The sequence below is a fragment of the Pinus tabuliformis genome, chromosome X (genome assembly GCF_031772625.1).
Source record: "Pinus tabuliformis cultivar Carrire ecotype Pingquan chromosome X, CPIR1, whole genome shotgun sequence".
NCBI classification, from domain to species: Eukaryota; Viridiplantae; Streptophyta; class Pinopsida; order Pinales; family Pinaceae; genus Pinus; species Pinus tabuliformis.
The window spans coordinates 79,954,549-79,974,257 of record NC_142308.1 but is presented as its reverse complement, the minus strand read 5'-3'; the positions used below and the strand labels follow the sequence as shown (position 1 = coordinate 79,974,257).

At 40.5% G+C, this 19,709-nt stretch overlaps 1 protein-coding gene across 2 annotated transcripts in view; it reads left to right on the top strand.

Annotated features, from left to right (window-relative positions):
* Nucleotides 1-19,709, top strand: part of LOC149138463 (putative tRNA pseudouridine synthase) — a 364,078-nt gene that overhangs the window by 97,195 nt on the left and 247,174 nt on the right. For both annotated transcript variants that reach the window (XM_089448317.1, XM_089448316.1), the window contains exons 4-5: nt 16,051-16,199; nt 16,922-17,066. In XM_089448317.1, the coding sequence (XP_089304443.1) occupies nt 16,051-16,199; nt 16,922-17,066 (294 nt within the window). The remainder of the gene's footprint in view (nt 1-16,050; nt 16,200-16,921; nt 17,067-19,709) is intronic.

Sequence of the window (19,709 nt, the reverse complement as noted above, 5' to 3'; positions counted from 1 at the left end):
GGCCGTCATTTTAGCCACGAGCTTCGGCTCCCGGAGCATGGGCACCTCTTTAAGCAGATCCTCGCCATGAGGTTCATTCGCTGCAAAATCCGCTTTAATGGCGCTCGAAAACGAGGGTTTGGAGCCCAACTTTAATGGCTGTGATGTATCCGTCCTTACCTCCACCGCTTCCTCTTGCCCTGTCTCCTCTCTGTTCAAACTACTCAACAACATTACAGGATTCGAACGCGGGCCCACCGAAAGGCCGCCATGAGTTGAAATGCTTGTAAGAAGAGTAGGACCTGCACATTCTTCATCAGATTTCGCCCTCCTGAGCAACTGGGATACCAAGAGTGCTACAATCGCCATTAGGGTTTTCCGAATAAATTTCTAAGGATTTTTAGGCTTAGGGAATATTTAAAAATAGGCTAATAATCTTATGGAGACACTTCTAGGTGGAATTTCCAGAAACAATTTCTGGGTTATGGAGAATTCCTATGTTTAGCCTCTCTACAATGTTTTGAAACTAGAACACCTCCGATGCTACAAAAACTAACACTCCCTCTTAGCGAGGAAGGTGTTCTAGGGCTGCACTACTACTACAACACCCTGTCTCTATACCACCCTTTGTGATGTTGTTGATGTTTGGCCACTGTGATTGTCTGTCACTGCTCACCAACCACTACGCAACTCTGGTGTGCGTCTATGCTACTATTGAAACTTGACACTGCTATATTGCTGCCAATTCTACATCTGCACTGCAAGTCCTTCTCATTTGTTGTTGTTGCTACTGCAACTACTGAAACTGAGAAGCATCCAAAATATTATGCCCCTGCTACTGAAATGGGTTCTCCACCATACCCATCTATTCTATGAAATAGGCGAACTTAGCTCTCCCTAGAGCTTTTGTGAGTATATATGCAACCTGCTCATCTGTGGGAACATACTGTAGTTGGACCGCTCCGTGTTGCACACAATCTTTGATGAAATGACACCAAATATCTATGTTTTTCGACCTGTCATGAAACACTGGATTCTCAGAGAGCTTGATGCAACTCTGATTACCATAGTAGAGATTGGTTGACTCCATCCTCTGCCTGAACAAGCTTACCAACAACTTTCGAAGCCATATAGCTTCACACGTAGCTCTACTTGCTGCTATATACTCTGTTTCTGCAGAGCTTAGTGCTACTGACTTCTGCTTCTTGCTGCACTAAGAAACCAACCTTGATCTAATGCTGAAGCAGTACCCAAAGGTACTTTTCTTGTCCATTGAACTACCTACCCAATCTGCATCTATGAACCCACATAGTTTGACATCATCCCCTCGGGTATATCTCAGTTCATACTATATTGTGCCACACACATTCCTCAAAATGTGCCTCGTTGCTGTCTAGTGTACCCTATTTGGTTACACCATAAACTAACTGAGGGTATTGATTGTGAAGCAGATATCTGGCCTAATTTTGACCAGATACATGAGAGAACCGATGAGATGTCTATACAAGGTGGGGTTAACATCCTTGTCATCTGATCCATCTATTTTTCTCTAGTTGGTGATCATGGGCATAGACATGGGTCTACAATCATGCATTCTGAATATCTTTAGAATATTTGTAGCATATCTTCCTTGTCCAAGGAAGATCTAACTGTCCTTCTGCCACACTTCCAATCCTAGGAAATAGTGCATCAACCCTAAATCCTTCACATCAAACTCTGTTGCCAGGTTCCTCTTGTAGTCCTCTATGAGCCCTAATGACCCTGTCAGGAAGAGATCATCCACATAAAATACTAGGATGAGTGGCTCGTCCTCTACCATCAAGTAGTAAAGGTTGGGTTCAGCGTCACTCTTGACGAATCCCATCTGTTGCATGTAGCTGTCAATCCGACCATACCATGCCCTGGGAGCCTGCTTGAGCCCATATAGAGATTTTTTTAGTCTGCACACATGAGTGTACCTCTGATGAGTCTTGAAGCCCTCTGGTCGTTTTATGTACACCTCTTCCTCTATCACCCCGTTCAAGAATGTTGTCTTGACGTCCATCTGATGAATCTACCACCTTGTCTGAGCTGCGAGGGATACAACTGACTGGATAGAAGTGTATCTGGCAACTGGGGCGAAGGTCTCTTCATAATCTATCCCTCCTTTCTACGCATACCCCTTTGCCACAAATCTAGCCTTGTACTTCTCCACACTGTCGCCTGCAACATACTTGATCTTGTAGATCCATCGAGAACCTACAACTGACCTGACCTCTTTCCTTCGCACCACCTCCCAATCATCATTCGTCATGATAGAGTTGTATTCCTCCACCATGGAATCTATCCACACTTGATGTTGTGCGAACTCCTAAAAGTTGAAAGGTTTTGCAACTTGAGCCATCGATGCTTAGTACCTGTCAGGCTATCTGTGCTCTCTCTTGTTCGTCCAAGGAGATCCAATGAACTCTACATCTCTCAATGTCTGATGAACTTCTCTGTTGGCTTGACCACTAGTGGTGGGAGGATCAACCAACGCCTCCTCATCTTGCCTCTGTTGCTCAATCTGCTGTGATCTCACTAGATCCCTAGCACCTGTGGAAATGCGATTACTAGTCACTGTACTTGATCCTTGTGACTATCCCACTGACTGCCCCTATGGTTGGACCAATGGAGCTTCAATTGGCTGATTCTGATCACCTGCAGGCATCTCACGAGATCTCTTGAAAGCTCGGTCCTTCTTGAACTTTATGTCCCGTCTTACTACAATCTTCCTATTGCTAGGAATGTAGATCCTGTATGCCTTTGAGGTTTCGCTATATCCAACAAGGAACCCCTTCTCTGCAATCTGATCTAATTTGGTGCGCTTCTCATCTGGCACATGGCAATAAGCAATGTTGCTGAAGATCTTGAAGTGACTAACTTCAAGCTTCTTCCCTGTGAAGACTCCTTCTGGCATTTTCTTCCCCAATGCTCTATGAGGAGTCATGTTCTGAATATACATTGTTGTGTTACATCCCTCTGCACATAGAAACATGGGCAAATCCTGGTCATATAACATGGCTTTTGCAACCCCAACTATAGTTATGTTTTTCCACTCCGCTACCCCATTCTGTTGTGGATTGTATGGAGTTGTCCACTCTCTTTTGATGCCATCCTTCGCATAAAATCTATGAAGTCGTAATCAGTATACTCTTCATCATTATCTGAGCAAAGCACCTTGATCTTCTTCCCTGTTGCATTCTCTATGAGAGCCTTAAACTCCCTGAAACGTTCAAATACCTCATCCTTGGTCTTTAAGAAGTAGATCCAGGTTTTCCTGGAATGGTCATCAATAAAGGTGACGAAATATTCGGCCCCACTTAGAGCTCTAGTGGACATCAGGCCATAAATATTTAAGTGTATAAGTCCTAACACGCCATCTACTCTGCTGTTACTTCTTGGGAATGTTGCCTTAGCATATTTTCCAAGCATGCACCCTCTGAATAGATCATTGTGTTCTGAGCCAAGTTTTGGAACCCCTGTTATTGTCTCCCTGAGCATCTTGAGTGCTCCATGATGTGAATGCCCCTTTCTCCTATGCCATAGCTCATTTAGTTTCTTCCCACTGTTACTGTCAATGCCTATTAGTGCCATTGGAGAATCAAGCTGCAACCTGTATAACCGATTGCTTCAAACTCTAATCTGTCTCACCCTCTTCCAGCTTGGGTGTTTGACTAACACCTTATTCCCTACAAAGTGGACATCATATCCCTTATCTTGTAGCTAGGATACTGAAATCAGGTTCATACCCAATCCTGGCACATGCAGCACATTTGTAGCACTGGTACTTGCTCCTGACTCCCTTTGAAAATCGATGTTACCTTTCCCCACTGGAGTACACTTTGTTCTGTTTCCCATCGTAATCTGGGAATCATTTGCTCCTCATTGTAGCTAGAGAAATATTCTCTAACCCCTGTTATGTGCGCTACACTCCACTATCTATATACCAGACAGCTTGTGAAGCTAAGCCTGATAAGGAAGCAAATTCGTCCTCCAATCTGGTAGACAACTTTGAAGACCCCTGAATATCAAACCAATCCATGGCCATATTGGAAAATTCTGGGTATACTTCAGTGTCTTATTTCTCCTCCTTCTGGCACTGCATTTACTATTGCAAACCCTCTTTGCCCAAACTAAGAATCTATTCTGCAAAAATCTGAGTTGCTGCTTCCTCTGCCCGCTGGAGTCACTCGAACTGGAAAGACGGATTTTTCTGCCAACCTACACTGAAAAATTGAACTTGCTAAAGCAACTCGCACTGTGTGGCTTAGGATTTGCGCAACCACCAGAAAATTTGTCTTGTTGCTCCCTCTAAACAATGAATTTCTGCTTCCACTTTTGAGCTTCCCCGTCTGATTAAAATCACTCTGATACCATGTGAATTTTTTTTGAAATGTAGCAACTATAAATATTTCTCCTAACTGATAAATTAATTATGCAGTTTATTTTGTTTACAACAAAATAACGAAATATTCACACTGTGATTTCTTCACCAAATAAAATTTTGCGGAAGCAAAAATAGGAAATGAGAAATATGCTAGCACACAAACATGAAAATTGACACCGTTATTTTGGACAAAGGTCCCCGAAAAAACTCAATGCGAGAAAACCGATGCAGCAGTTTGAGGGTTTATTTTATTAAGCAGCAACAATAATCTGAGTACAATCATTTGGATTCTCTACTGGCAATCCAATTTTAGAAAAACACTGGCAAAAATCTAGTGAGGAATTTTCCTCACCCCACATGCAATCTCGGCTCAATCCGACAGCTCAAACAACTGCTCCTCTAGCCTCTACGCAGGCCTTTGCGCTGGCCACAAAACACACTAGCTGGTGTAGTCTCTAAACTGACTTTGACTGGCTACTACTTAACTGGAAGTGTCTCTCCCGGTCTTTGGCAAATTTCTCCTACCTCTAGAGACTGAAACGACCCCTGTCTCCGTTATTCGAACTGCCTCCATGAATGCTTGCACAGGCTACTGCGCAAATCCTTTGTGGTTGTTGTTGTCTCTCTACAAGATACTCTGTAGAACTGGAAAACTATCCTCCTGATGCTACTGACCTCTTATGCCACTTGCTACTCACCCTTTGGCTCAATCTCCACTGCTGGATCTCTGCTATTGGGAAAATTGAAGTGCCTGGACAACTGAGTATTTGCTCTGGTGTATTCTCCGTCTACCCATCGACCTCCTCTTATAATCCCCAGTTGGGACTCCAACGACCAAGATTAAAACATAATTGATGGTTGAGATCATTTCTGGATCGATCTGTGTGAGTTTTTAGATAATTCACACCTTTTTCAATTAATATTGATTAATTAACCCCTTTTCCGAAGTTTAGATTTTTAGGAAATATTTAAAAATAGGCTAATAATCTAATTGAGACACTTCTAGGTGGAATTTCCAGAAACGATTTTTGGGTTATGGAGAACTCCTATGTTTTAGCCTCTCTACAAAGTTTCGAGATTAGAACACCTGATTCTACAAAAACTAACATTTTTCTCCATGCGAGTCTCCTCTTAGATGCAATCATCCCACAATCCTTCAAAATTGGGAAGTTTCTTTTGGGCACAAACACCTTGGACAAATGGTTCCCACAAAACTGGGAAAATCCATTCAGTGCCGTGTTCACCAACTTTCCATCTTCCACCTTCTACCTTGCCGCTACAAGTTGATCACTAGTCTATGTGATCTTCATCAAGTAACTAGTAACGGTGTCAGATCTCGTCATCTTTATTGATCTGAGTTTGTTATGCAAGATCACGTTCTTGTTAATGTTCTCACTTTGGTAGATGCTTACCAATGCATCGAACATCTGCTTAGCAGTGTTCTTCTTGCATATGTGAGGGACCAATTGATCTTTAATGGCATCCATGATCATCCACTTAGATTTTATCTCCTTTGTTTGGGCTGACAACTAGTGTGGATCTGTCAATGTTGTGACCACATCTTTCACAATGTCCTAGAGGTCATTCTCTTCCAACAAGAGAGCAACCTTGAACTTTCAAAATAGAAGATTAGAGGCATCATCCAATCTATTCTCGAACTGGAGGCTAGCTGATACCATCTATGATCTGCACACAAACTGCTACTCTTCGTTCTTTGATTAGAGTAGCTTTGAGACCATGTGAATTTTCTAAATCCTATATGATTGCTGTCCTATGCTTCTTTATTAAACAAATCAGATTTTGAATTTACTCAATAACAAAATTAAAAATTCTAAGCATGCATCAATCACAGATGGTTGGAAAATATAGCAGAAGCATAAAACATGAAACACGGAATCTGTCCTTCAAATCAGTGTATCATTAATGAAATCAGTTTTTCGGCCTGTTGAATGAGATAAGTGCAAAACAAGTTTGAGAAACCTGTGGTACAACTCTGTTCATATGACAGTACAGACTGTACAACCTATCCGTATGGCTGCACAGATCCATATGGTCTGTCCGTATGACTAAACAAATTGTCAAATTCACTGCATAGAGATCCACAACTTGCAATCAGTACTGGGCTACTAATCTCACTGCCGCACTGTTTTGTCCTTTACACCGTCTCTTTCTTGAGCTTCAGAGGAAGCTGTCTTCGCAAAGAATCAATGTATCTTTTCCCTCTAACTTGCCTTGCCTTTATAGTTTTAGTGGAGAATATATTTTTAAGATTTGTCCTAGTCTAAGTACAATTTTGGACTCAACTGCTAAAAGTAAGACTCACTTTTTTTACTAAAGTGAATTACAAATTAGAGTTGTTTTTCCAAAATTAGAATTACTTTTTGAAAATAACTTTTTTCAGAACTATTTGAAACTACTTCTCGCATTTCACACTGAACATATGCAGAAGTTCTTGTCCAAGCTATAATTCTTAACACCTCCTTTGCAGTCAATGAAAGGCTCACTTCCAAGAGTGACTCTGATGGACAGGACCATTCTTCTAGGCCTTGGTTCTACATGTGGATATCATAAGTGATATTCGATTGTATTGCCTCCTCAGGGTCAAGAGCATTGGGAGAGGGTTCATCAAGGTGACCTTTATGCTTGATATTGTTGATTTGGTGTAGCATCAAATGTGCTCTAGCCACGAAATTTGGTGGAGAGGTTGGGGCATATGAGTTCTCCAATACCCGGAAAGGGTTTGGGCAGATTCTAAACAGATCAAGAGATATTAAAATAATTAATATTTTTAATGGAGTCCCTAACTCTAAACTTAGGGAAAATAAAATATTAATGTGTATTAATATGAACTATGTTAGAATGGTCCAAAAGACATGGATCAAGTCAGATCTAATCTTAACCATTGAATAGGGACTTAATCTCGGCTGTTGACATGTCAATAGGAAAAGTATAAGAGGAGGTTTGAGAATCACTTGGAGTGAACACTAGATGATCAGTTATTCTATTCTCTAGAGCGGGGTTTGTTAAGAGAGAGAGAATCAGTGATCGGAGAGCATCTGAGGGGCATTGAGTACAGAGGGACAAAGATGCAGAGATAGTGCGGGAGAGCAGCAGAGCAGCCAAAGAGAGTGACGCAGTAGCAGCCAGTGCTCACGCAGGGCCACGCATAGGCAGTTAAGTGCTGCGCAGAGCACCAAAGAGGCCAGCGTAGCTGACGCAAAGGGTTAGAGAGCTGACACAGAACCTCCTGGGGCTGACGCAAGCCTATTTAGGTTGACGGAGGGCCAACACCGGGCAAGGAGAGGTTGACGCAGTCCAAATAGGCAGACGCTGGGGTTTCTGGGGCAAATTTGTGTTGAGTAGCTCCTAGAAGGATTATTCGGGGTTTCAGCCATGAGATTTGTCAGAAACTAAGAGGTATTATTGCCAAGGAAATTCTCTGTTGGGTAGGCTAGTTTCGGCACCCTGATTGTACTTTGATATTGCTTAGGAAGAAAACCCTCAGATAGCTGCACCGGTTTTCCTACATTGGGTTTTTCCAGGGACATTAGTCCAAAAATAATGGTGTCATATGGTGAGTTTGTTTCTGTTTCTTTTAGTTGCTGATTTGTAATATGTTGAGCATGCACTAGTGTTTATTTTCAGCATTTACATTGTAAATAACTTGTTAAGGAAAATAACAAGTACATAGGAATAAATCAGATAAAGTGCATGGAGAGTTTTTTAATTCTAACTAAGTAAACTTAGAAACTTCAATAGATATCCAAGTGTTAAAAATAGAAAGCTTCTTTTGATGAACCATTTCTTGTTGTCATTGCCACCAGAACACTGAACCTCTCTGTTCTTCCTGTGAATACCCTTTGAATCCTTGCGGTGTGAATTTTTTTTATTGCAGTTTTTCTCAACTCAGCACCTGAAAAAGGACTATTGGCTATGAACTGGAGGACCCCCACAGACAGACTATCAAACTCCCTCCCCGCCTCTTAACAGCTTCAGTCTCAACGATCAGGGCTTTGTCATCTGAGACAGAATAGCATCTGTTGCCTCTGCCTTGACCTGGGCGTTATCTTCCGAAGACAGACCAATTGTGAAGACCTGTGTTAACCTTCATGCTACCATTTGAGGAAGCCATACCTGGAGGCTAAGTAGTAAATCACTGCGAGCATACACGAGAACAGCTACAACCATGCCAACCCCACTTCCTGCCCTTACGCAGAATGCTGCCAACAGAAACCTGTACCAGAATGGCCCAGACAGCAAAATAGCCTGAAACCGCAGCAGAAGGACAGCTACAAATGCAGCTAGGAACAAGTAACAACCAACCCCTGATTCTTTCCAACTGGACAGTGCTGCTAGCAGATGATTCATGGCAATATTGTCTGGAACTAGCAAACTACCAGAAGAAACCTACAGCAGAAGCCATAGATTTCAGAGGTAGCTAGGGAAAAGCAACCACAGCATAATGAACATACAAAATATCACTCCAACAAACGATGACAGAATGGAAAAGCTGAAATTCACAACCAGAAACCACACAAAACCTAGCAGACAGTCACAGGTCTGTATGTTCTCCTTGCATCTTCAATAACAACAAACATTTTATCCAGATTCCTATTTCTGTACTCTACAATGTTGGAAAAGTATTCTATTTTCAAGCATTGGGTTTCCGCTTGGATTTGGGCACTAAATTTGTCTTCTCTGGTTGTGGGTGAACATATCTTAGAAACAGTGAATGCATTTGTTCTTTTGGGTGGTTCTTTGTGAATGGCTAGGCATACATGTCTGCAACAACTTTCACTGTTATTATGTGCAGTGATCCTTAATCACCGTGTAAGGCTCATTTTCACCCCTGAATATTCGACCCATTCATTCATCACTCACATCTTCCTATTGTTTTTTTCATTCAGACATTTATGTTCATCTCTGCAGAAAGGAATCCTTGTTGTCATTGGGCACTGTATTTTAATGTATCCGATTACTGAGTATCCATGCCACTGAACTTGAAAATAATTTGATCTTTTTATTCTTCTTCTTGGTTATCTTATATGATTGCTTGTTTGTATTTGATGCGGGAGCATTCAGCCAAGGGAAATTATTGTAAATAATAGACATAGGGGGGTCATGCATTTTAGGAATTAATTTCCTAAGTAGTATTTTAAGTGTGATTTAAATTAGATGTTCTCAAATAAGAGCATGAGTATTCCATGATTCTAGAAGTAATGGAGAGCTTTTAGGCATAAAAGAAATAGATGTGGATAAGGAGGCTTTTCTGTTTTAAAACAGAGAAAAGATAGAATAAAGCTTCAATAGGCTTTTTACCATATATGCATGCATGTAAAAGCTTTAAGCTTTTGATACCAATGTTTATTATATATATATGAATGTAAACCTACGGGCAAGGGGGAGCCACCAGAGGAGGCCACTAGTGTTGAGAATCTGGCTTGTGGGAGGAGGCACTATTGTTGATAATCGGGCCTGTGAGAGAGAAGGCCATCGATGTGGAAAATCTGGCCTGTGTGTGTGCATGTTTGAGACCGAAGTCTCTCAGTGTAAATTATGCTTTTATATTAATATATGCGAGTTCCTGCTTATATTGGAACGCACGAAGCGCATGGCTCGTGCTGGAAGCGTTATTCCTTGGGAGGTTCCTTTCACTGTGTATCGGCAGTAAATGGTTTTCTGTTAATTGAGTCTATGTTTGCATGTACCAAATAATTGATTGTACTGTGAGTTAAAATTGATGAATTTGTATTAGTTCTCCCGCTTGATGCTTGATTTATGCATTCAAGGTAGTTTCCCTTTCACTGTTGCTTCCGTAGGCTCTCTAAGACCTTTTTTTATAAATCTCTGTGTATAATTCCGTTTACACAGAGGACGAATGCTTTCTTACATAAGCGGAACATTGGCGGACGTGAAATCTTATTAAGATTGGTCCAGACCCATATCGGGTCCGGAACTCAAGCATCGCATTGGAAAAGTGGCTTTGGAACTGTCTTGCGAAAGCTCCGAATTACCGGAGCCGAAATAATATTAAGCAGAATCCGAAAGCATATCGGGTCTGAGATCCAATATCGCATCGCATCGGAGAAGGGCTTTGGAACTATCATGTGGAAGCTCCGAATTACCAGAGCCGAAATATTATTAAGCCAGCATAAAAGAAGATCGGGTCCGAAAGGGCCTTTAGCAGTGTGAAGCTCCGACACATATCGGAGCCGAGAGCCTATTAAAGCTGAGTGTAAAGCCATATCGGGTCCGCAAAACCCTTGTATCGCATTGGAGTAGCGGAGATAGCGATCGCCGAAATCTGGACCCGCCGAAATTTATGAAGGCGGCCATATAATCCTTGATGTCCGTGTACATTAAGTTGAGCGGGTTTTATGTTGGTTCCGAGGATTGATATTATATGGTTATATATGGCCATGGGGGGGTTTAAGGTATATATATATATAAAGCCTGCATGATGGTTGATTAAAGGCTCAGTGGTGGCTTCCGATGGTTGATTATAAAGCGCCGATGAAAAGTTGGCTGTGATTCTAAATAAGTCCATGGTTTATAAAAGGCTTAGAGCCTAAGCTGAAGCTTCCTATTGGACTTTGTGGCCATATCCACAGGTCCAAGGTTTGGGAATTTATATAAGAAAGGGGATTTTGGGCTTGTACCAGATCTCTTTTCATTAGGTGGTATCAGAGCAGGGAAAGTTTCCTGCGGTAGAAGGAATTCCAGAAAGGAAAAGTTGATATCAGAGAAGGATTGAGGTAAAAGCAGCACTACTGTCAGAACAAGATTTCTGTGAAGAGGAACATGCACACAGGAAAAGGCAATGAGCTGAATGATGGAAGACTACAGTGGGAGATGTAGCAGTCCAGCAGAGGATTGGAGTAAGTTCTGGTTGGTTTCTCAAGTAGAGGACAAGCCATTCAAGGTGCAGAAGAATGGGTGAACCAAGATCATGCTGAGATCTTGAAAAAGAGGTAATATGTTATGCTCTGTTTTAAATTAAGAGTATGTTTTATGCTAATGCACAGGTGATAGCAAGAGAAGCTGTGAGAGAAGAACCAAGTGAGTTCTTAAAGACAGAGTAAGGAGAATACTCTTATAGAGAAGTGGTAGTGAACCTGAAGAATCCAATAAGAAATTGGATAGAGAGGACAACTGAAGTGTTCTCAGGAGAGAGTGAGAGGATTGCAGAAGCCTAGAAGGAGCAAAGGTGTTGCTCAGGAGGAGGTTCCAGACAAAGAACCGTGCTTACCAAAAGACTAAGTGAGGAGAGCTTAGTGAGGTAAGATTGCAGCCAGGAGGACTAGCTGTTGCAGAGGCTTGTTGCAAAGGAGAATCAACAGAGGTTGAAGAAAGTTGCAGATGAGAGAAGCCTGAAAGAGCAGTGGAGAATGCTCGAAAGGTTCCAGTAGAGGACCGGTGATTACCAAAAGACCAGATCCGGAGGGAAGGATTGGTGAGGTAAGTGGCAGCAAAAGAGTTTGCTATTGTAAAGGCTTGATGCAACTCATGGGTGAGAAACTCATGGCGAAGAAGATGACTACTGATAGTCATAGCAGAGGTTCAGGAAAAAGCTACAATAGAGGACATAAGAAAGAGGATGCCAAGGTAAATGGCAAGAAGATAAGTCCAGAGGAAGTTGAAATGGAAGAATACATTTGTGAACCAGAACAAGGAGAATTTCTGGGAGATAGTGAAGATGAAGACTTGAACACTGAAACTTCAAGTAAGACCAAAGGGTCACATGATTTTAAAACTGACAATTTGTGGATGTTTGCAGGTGAAAGACAATTGGCTGATATTGTCATGAAGAAGGGAAAAGACCAGCAGAATCAAAATTCTGTTCTGGAAAAGCATAAGGTAGATAGGCCTTATATACAGCTGGAGAAGGTGATCATGGAGAATCAGAGAAGAGGTCTAGAGGAATGGCACAGAAATGGGATGACTGCAGAAGTTCGAGGAAGAGAGATTGCAGTAATGAAGGTACAATTGCAGGTACTGGAAGAATGGCTGCAAGAGCAGGAAAATCAAAATAGAAAATGGATCTTTCCACTGAAGGGAAAGAGAGTGACTTGGCGACAATTGCAGAGGAGGTTGAGGAAAATTGTGATTGCCTTGTTGAAAAAGGAACTTAGAGTTCTTGTGCCAGAGATGGAATTTGAAGATTCCACAAGCAGATCTGTTCAGAAAGAAGTAATGGAGGAAGCAGTCAAGACTGAAAAGTCTTGTGATTTAAAAACTAATGAGTTGCACATGTTTGCAGGTACAGAACAGGGAGATGAACAAGCTTTAGAGTTTGTGCAAGAAGAGTTGAATTTGAAGGTTGTTCAGATCGATGATGAGTTAGCAATATCTCAGAAGGAGATGAAAAAGAAGAAGGATAATCAGAATATTGATGCAGAAAGACAAGGACCAGCTGATGATGGGTCAAGCACTAGGGAAGGTATGGAAAATCATGTGAAATTTCCAAGGTCTACTCCTAATGAAGTTGTTGAATTGTATAGGAAACTAGATCTACAGAGAAGAGAGTTGGAGAGACAGAGGACTTATGTGCAGGCTAATTTGCTGAAGAAGCAAGAGAAGAGAGTTTTTATGAATGACAGTCATGAAGCAGAAGATGGCAAGAAGGATTGGAATCAGCATACTGATATGCTGACAGAGAAGAAGGAGAAAATAGAACAACAAATTGAATTATTGCCAAAAGGAGATAAGGCACAACAGCCTTATGATTTTAATTTTAACAAGCGTTTTGTGACTGCAGGTGATGTAGAAGAAAGACCATCATTTGGAATTGTCTTGAGGGAAGAAGAACTATTGCGGTTAGAAGATGAGACAGTTATGTCCCATAACCAGAGGATTATTTCCATGAGTGACAATAAAGAGTTGGCTTGCTTAAATAACCAAGAGAAGACTGGCGTACAAAATTTTGAAGCTGCTACAGGAATACAGGATGAAGCCATAGTGGTTGAAGAAGAAGACAAAGGTTATAATTTACAGCATATTGATGAAGTGCTTCAGAAGAAGTGGCCGAAATATGATAAGCAAAAGAATGTTGCAGAGGGACAGGAAGTTTGGGAGGTAGCAACATCTGTGAAAGCAGCGGTAACAACATCTATGGCGGCAACAATAGGAAGTGAAAGCAACAGCAGTAGGTTGGACATAGAGATTGAAATTATCAGAAGACTGATGATGAAGGTGTCTCCGAACCAGCAGACAGCGGCAAGAAAGAAGAGGAATTTCAGCAAGCGAAAGACCGCAAAAGATTGTGAAAGCATAGTCAGTGGGGCGATGCAGCATAAAGTTTGGAAACCTGGAGAAAGACAGCAAACAATAGCAGATGATGACTTGCAGAATAAAGTGTGGGATCCAGGAGGACCAAGACCACAAGACACATGATCAGGAGATCATGAAAATTTTCTACCTTGGGAGTCTGATGCGGGAGCATTCAGCCAAGGGAAATTATTGTAAATAATAGACATAGGGGGGTCATGCATTTTAGGAATTAATTTCCTAAGTAGTATTTTAAGTGTGATTTAAATTAGATGTTCTCAAATAAGAGCATGAGTATTCCATGATTCTAGAAGTAAGGGAGAGCTTTTAGGCATAAAAGAAATAGATGTGGATAAGGAGGCTTTTCTGTTTTAAAACAGAGAAAAGATAGAATAAAGCTTCAATAGGCTTTTTACCATATATGCATGCATGCAAAAGCTTTAAGCTTTTGATATCAATGTTTATTATATATATATGAATGTAAACCTACGAGCAAGGGGGATCCACCAGAGGAGGCCACTAGTGTTGAGAATCTGGCTTGTGGGAGGAGGCACTATTGTTGATAATCGGGCCTGTGAGAGAGAAGGCCATCGATGTGGAAAATCTGGCCTGTGTGTGTGCATGTTTGAGACCGAAGTCTCTCAGTGTAAATTATGCTTTTATATTAATATATGCGAGTTTCCTGCTTATATTGGAACGCACGAAGCGCATGGCTCGTGCTGGAAGCGTTATTCCTTGGGAGGTTCCTTTCACTGTGTATCGGCAGTAAATGGTTTTCTGTTAATTGAGTCTATGTTTGCATGTACCAGATAATTGATTGTACTGTGAGTTAAAATTGATGAATTTGTATTAGTTCTCCCGCTTGATGCTTGATTTATGCATTCAGGGTAGTTTCCCTTTCACTGTTGCTTCCGTAGGCTCTCTAAGACCTTTTTTATAAATCTCTGTGTATAATTCCGTTTACACAGAGGACGAATGCTTTCTTACATAAGCGGAACATTGGCGGACGTGAAACCTTATTAAGATTGGTCCAGACCCATATCGGGTCCGGAACTCAAGCATCGCATTGGAAAAGTGGCTTTCGAATTGTCTTGCGAAAGCTCCGAATTACCGGAGCCGAAATAATATTAAGCAGAATCCGAAAGCATATCGGGTCTGAGATCCAATATCGCATCGCATCGGAGAAGGGCTTTGGAACTATCATGTGGAAGCTCCGAATTACCGGAGCCGAAATATTATTAAGCCAGCATAAAAGAAGATCGGGTCCGAAAGGGCCTTCAGCAGTGTGAAGCTCCGACACATATCGGAGCCGAGAGCCTATTAAAGCTGAGTGTAAAGCCATATCGGGTCCGCAGAACCCTTGTATCGCATCGGAGGTAGCGATCGCCGAAATCCGGACCCGCCGAAATTTATGAAGGCGGCCATATAATCCTTGAGGTCCGCGTGCATTAAGTTGAGCGGGTTTTATGTTGGTTCTGAGGATTGATATTATATGGTTATATATGGCCATGGGGGGGTTTAAGGTATATATATATAAAGCCTGCGTGATGGTTGATTAAAGGCTCGGTGGTGGCTTCCGCTGGTTGATTATAAAGCGCCGATAAAAAGGTGGATGTGATTCTAAATAAGTCCATGGTTTATAAAAGGCTTAGAGCCTAAGCTGAAGCTTCCGATAGGACTTTGTGGCCATATCCACAGGTCGAAGGTTTGGGAATTTATATAAGAAAGGGGATTTTGGGCTTGTACCAGATCTCTTTTCATCAGTATTGTGATCGACAGAGGTTGATTTTAAATTTTTAACCCATCCTTATTTTCTCATATATGATCAGAACATGTGTAGTTGGTTGTTTTTGGATACTCAAGGCTCTTCCCAGTTAGTTTTGATCTTTCTGGCTTTCCCTTTTGGAATGCTTCTATGATATTCGTTTTTAGGCATGCTGACTTTTTGGCAATGAATTTTTAGTTCTGTTATAAAGAGCTTCATATTTGTTTGATTTTCTCTTTTTCATGTTTTATCATCAATAAGAGTTTTCTTTTGATAAGAGTTTGGACTCTCTGATGATGGGGCCTAAAGCAGACATGTTGGTTCTTCTCGCTGTTGTTGGGAGAGGAAACCCTCACACAACTGTGGCCTTTCGCAGGAATATGACTCTGATGTATCTTTCTGTGAGTGTAAAGGAAATATAAGATACATTTTTAAAAAGAAGAAGGAAGGTGAAGGGTTTCGTCTGTATTCAATTTCCTGCAGAACAGCAGTATAGACCACAATATAAACGAAGGGTAAAAATAATTTATTAATTGTTATTGCCTCTCCATTGTTGCCTACTATTCGAATTGACATTTGTAATATTTTATCTTTGTTTAACTGCAGCACTTAATATATGAGTTTTCATCAGGTACATTCTCTGGCTACAGTAATAACAATGAAAATGGAGATTCCTGATGGTGCATGGGAGGAAGATCCAGATGGTATAGCACTTGCAGATGTTATCAACGGGCATCTTCCATCCAACATAAGGATTTTCAGCATTCTGCCAGTGAACAAGTATGGGTATATCTCCATTTGTCGAACTTCAAGCAACCTTTTAGCTTGAAGAATATTGAGATTCTAGCTAACAAATCTCCTAAAATAGAGCCTAAGATACGACACTTTTGGAGAGTCATATCTTGTTACAACAATATACTAATTCTAAATGTCTCCATTAAATAATTAAACATTCTAGAATAATAATTATTAATTTAATATCTAAAATTAATAATTATTTTATTCCAAATTTATAACCTATGATAATATTTTATTTTTTGGATCATCTAACATTATGTAAGGGAGGCTGGAGAAAATGGTATATTTGCACATAGATTTTTTGTGGGAAATATTTGTCTTGTATTATTTTTTGGAGAATTATTGGAGTGATAAAATCATGCTTTTATTACTTTGTTTTCTTGTGTAATAGCATTCCTAGGGGAAAATTATCTCGGCTACATTTATTGATTCCTAGATATATAAATAAACATTTTTGCTATTTGTTATCTGATTCTAGATATCTTAACTTGATTGGCTTGCTATACACAGAGAACATATAATTGAGAATCTTATCACTTTCTAGATCTTTGCAAAGATGATATTATACACTTTTATATCATATTCTGTTAAGCTCAACTTTATGTATGTACCTGAAAATTCCTGTCAAGTGATCTGTTTTGGTTGCATTTTAGATGGAAACACTACTGTAAATGTCCTTGTGCTAATTCGTATCTTCCTTGTAGGCGATTCGATGCAAGAAATGAATGTAATAGTCGAAAATATGTGTATCTTCTTCCAGCTGAAGTTATAGGCATTGGAAATGCCAGCAGTCCTGAAGAAATACAGAGCCATGTCAAAGAATTCAGAGATATACTGCATTTGTTTGAGGTAATCACACTTCTCAGTATTCAGGGACGATTTATTGAGTGGAAGACTGGGCATTTCCTCTGACCAATTTGCACATGAATCTGGTATCAAGAGTAAGGTTTTATGGTTTATTAACTCTTGTTTAGAAATATTCATATGAAGTTTTGATATCCTTCACTAGACTATACATGGTTGAGAGGAAATTATTCTAACCCTGCAGTTTTTGTTTAATTTATTTTTCTCCATATCCATTTGATTGCGTTAAATATCTTTAGAAATCAATGTTGCAAAACCTAGATTCGGGAATAACTTGACTAGGGTTGAAAATTAAGATTCAGGAAAACATGGGAAAAAATCAAAACTAGGCAAAAACTTGACATATTAAAAAATTACATTTTTTTTCCTTTTTTTCAATTAAGTTAAAATATAAGTGTACGGTAACGAATGATCACATTGGCACACAAAGATGAAAGGAAGATACATATATAATGTGTGTAAGATGCCCAACCATGTACTTGTTGATGATTGTAGCTTGGGCAGGTACTTCTAGAGAGGCCTAAGTGTTTGGGCATGCAGGAGTCACTAATACATCCTTAGACCTTACAATTACTTTAGTAACTAATCTCTTTTTATAAGATAAAGTGAGTTAATTTAATGAAATGCAAAGGTTTCTGCATTAGTGAAATAGATGTAATCTCAATTGTCAATATCAAGTGATATTGAGATATAATCTCATTGTCAATCACTTTGGAGATTAGGGTTAGGGATGGTCATAAATCAAGGTTATAAAAGAAAATCCAGGCCAAGGGAGAAGACACAACACTTAGGGGCACAAGGCATTGAGAGAGGCATCTCAGTGGTTAGGTGGAGAAGGACTTCCATTCAAGTGTACTGGATCCAATGAAGGTGCTAGGGTGCAACAAGGAGATCCGGATCAGCCAAGAATAGGGCTTGATCAGTTGGATCATATCCAAATTTTTTGCATGTATTTTCCTCAGTTTGGCCCATTTTTAGAGTAAGGGAATCCAAGTAGGTTTTGATCACTATTACTGAAGAACTGATTTGACTGGGTAGAAAAGTTGTATGTGTTATGTGATTGAGATTGGTTGATTTATTGTGCTTCCACTAAATATTTTTATTTATGTTAAAGACCTAGTTGTGTTTTTTTAAGCAAATCTGAGATAATATGATAGGTTAATAAATTGCAAAATGTTGGGTTCAAAAATTTAACATGGTATCAGAGTGTAAACTCTAAGAACCAATCTCATAGGGTGCTAGGTTCATACAAATATCGAGAGGCCAGGTTTGGGCAATGATCATACACGCGTCGAGAGGTCAGGTTCAGCCAACGATTGTACAAGGCACAATTTTATTGCACAAGGGCTGAAATCGTTGGCTGTACATCATATGGTGCGATTATGTTGGAGGGCAGCTAAGTTAATAAAAAAGAAAAAAATTCCTTTTATGTTCGACACAAATACAAAGTGACAAAAAAAGAAGCAAAAAAAAGGCAGCCGAGATGGCTATGAAGGGGCCCATTGCAGTCATGGGGCATAGGGCAGGCAACCCACAATTGTGTGAAAGCTTGCTGTCGATAGCAGGCTACGTGTAGGTGAAAAAGGGGTTGACAAGGCCATTCATAGAGCAGATAGACTGTAGGGCAGAGCATGAGGTGACAAAGGCTAAGTTGTAAAGTCAGGCCGTAGCAATTGTAATGGCTCAGCAGGAGCTGGAATCGAGGCACGGGGAGATTGCAGGAGCTATACCAGAAGTTGAGTGTTGTAGAGCAGCAGCTGAGGATTGATGCTGCAACAACCTCAGTTGTTGGTCGTGCAAGTTGTGGGAACATATAGTATATACCACTGCCAATGCCAATTGCCAAGGTATCGTAGTCACAAGGGTAGAACCGACAGTCAGCGTGGGGGACAATTAAGCCGCAAACATGGAGAAAACAGGCTTGGGTCGAGACAGTTGCATCAGGGAACCAACAGAGTGGTAGGTCATAGCCAATGAGCTGACGCAAGAGACTGTGCAGTGAGCATGGAACATAGTTTTAAAAATCAGTTGGTTTGAATCAGTAACTAGTCAAACTAACTAGTCAACTAACCCATGGCACCAAACTACCATTAAACCCCATTCAGGGACTGGTTGGAACCGGTTACGTGCCAAAACAGTAACAAGTCAATGGCCATTCAGCTAACCCCAGGCATCAAATTGGCCAATAAGCCCAATTTTGGGACTAGTTGGTACCTAACTGGTACTAGTTGGTCTGAGTCAATGACCGGACGTGTAATATCCAGGAAATTAATTGGACAAATTTTTTTGGAAAATTGCTTCAAAAGATACACCATAAATCTCTTTATTTAAAACCCAATCAAATTTCACAATTTGCATCATGAAGTTATTAGCACAACATGGAAATCCAGAAATGCTGCAACTAAAGCTAACACAATAAATAGTAGCAAACTCAGCTTTATTTTTATTAACTAGAAGATGATTATATGCCAATACAAATGATCGACAGCTCCTGCTAAAGGGCATGTCGAGTTGGACATTAGCTGAGTTGATGGCCTCCAAAATAACTGCTGCAATATTGATTTTGGCTTCCTGAAACTATAACTGGAAATGAAGCCCAAATTGGAGATTTGGGTGATCCCCACTTCA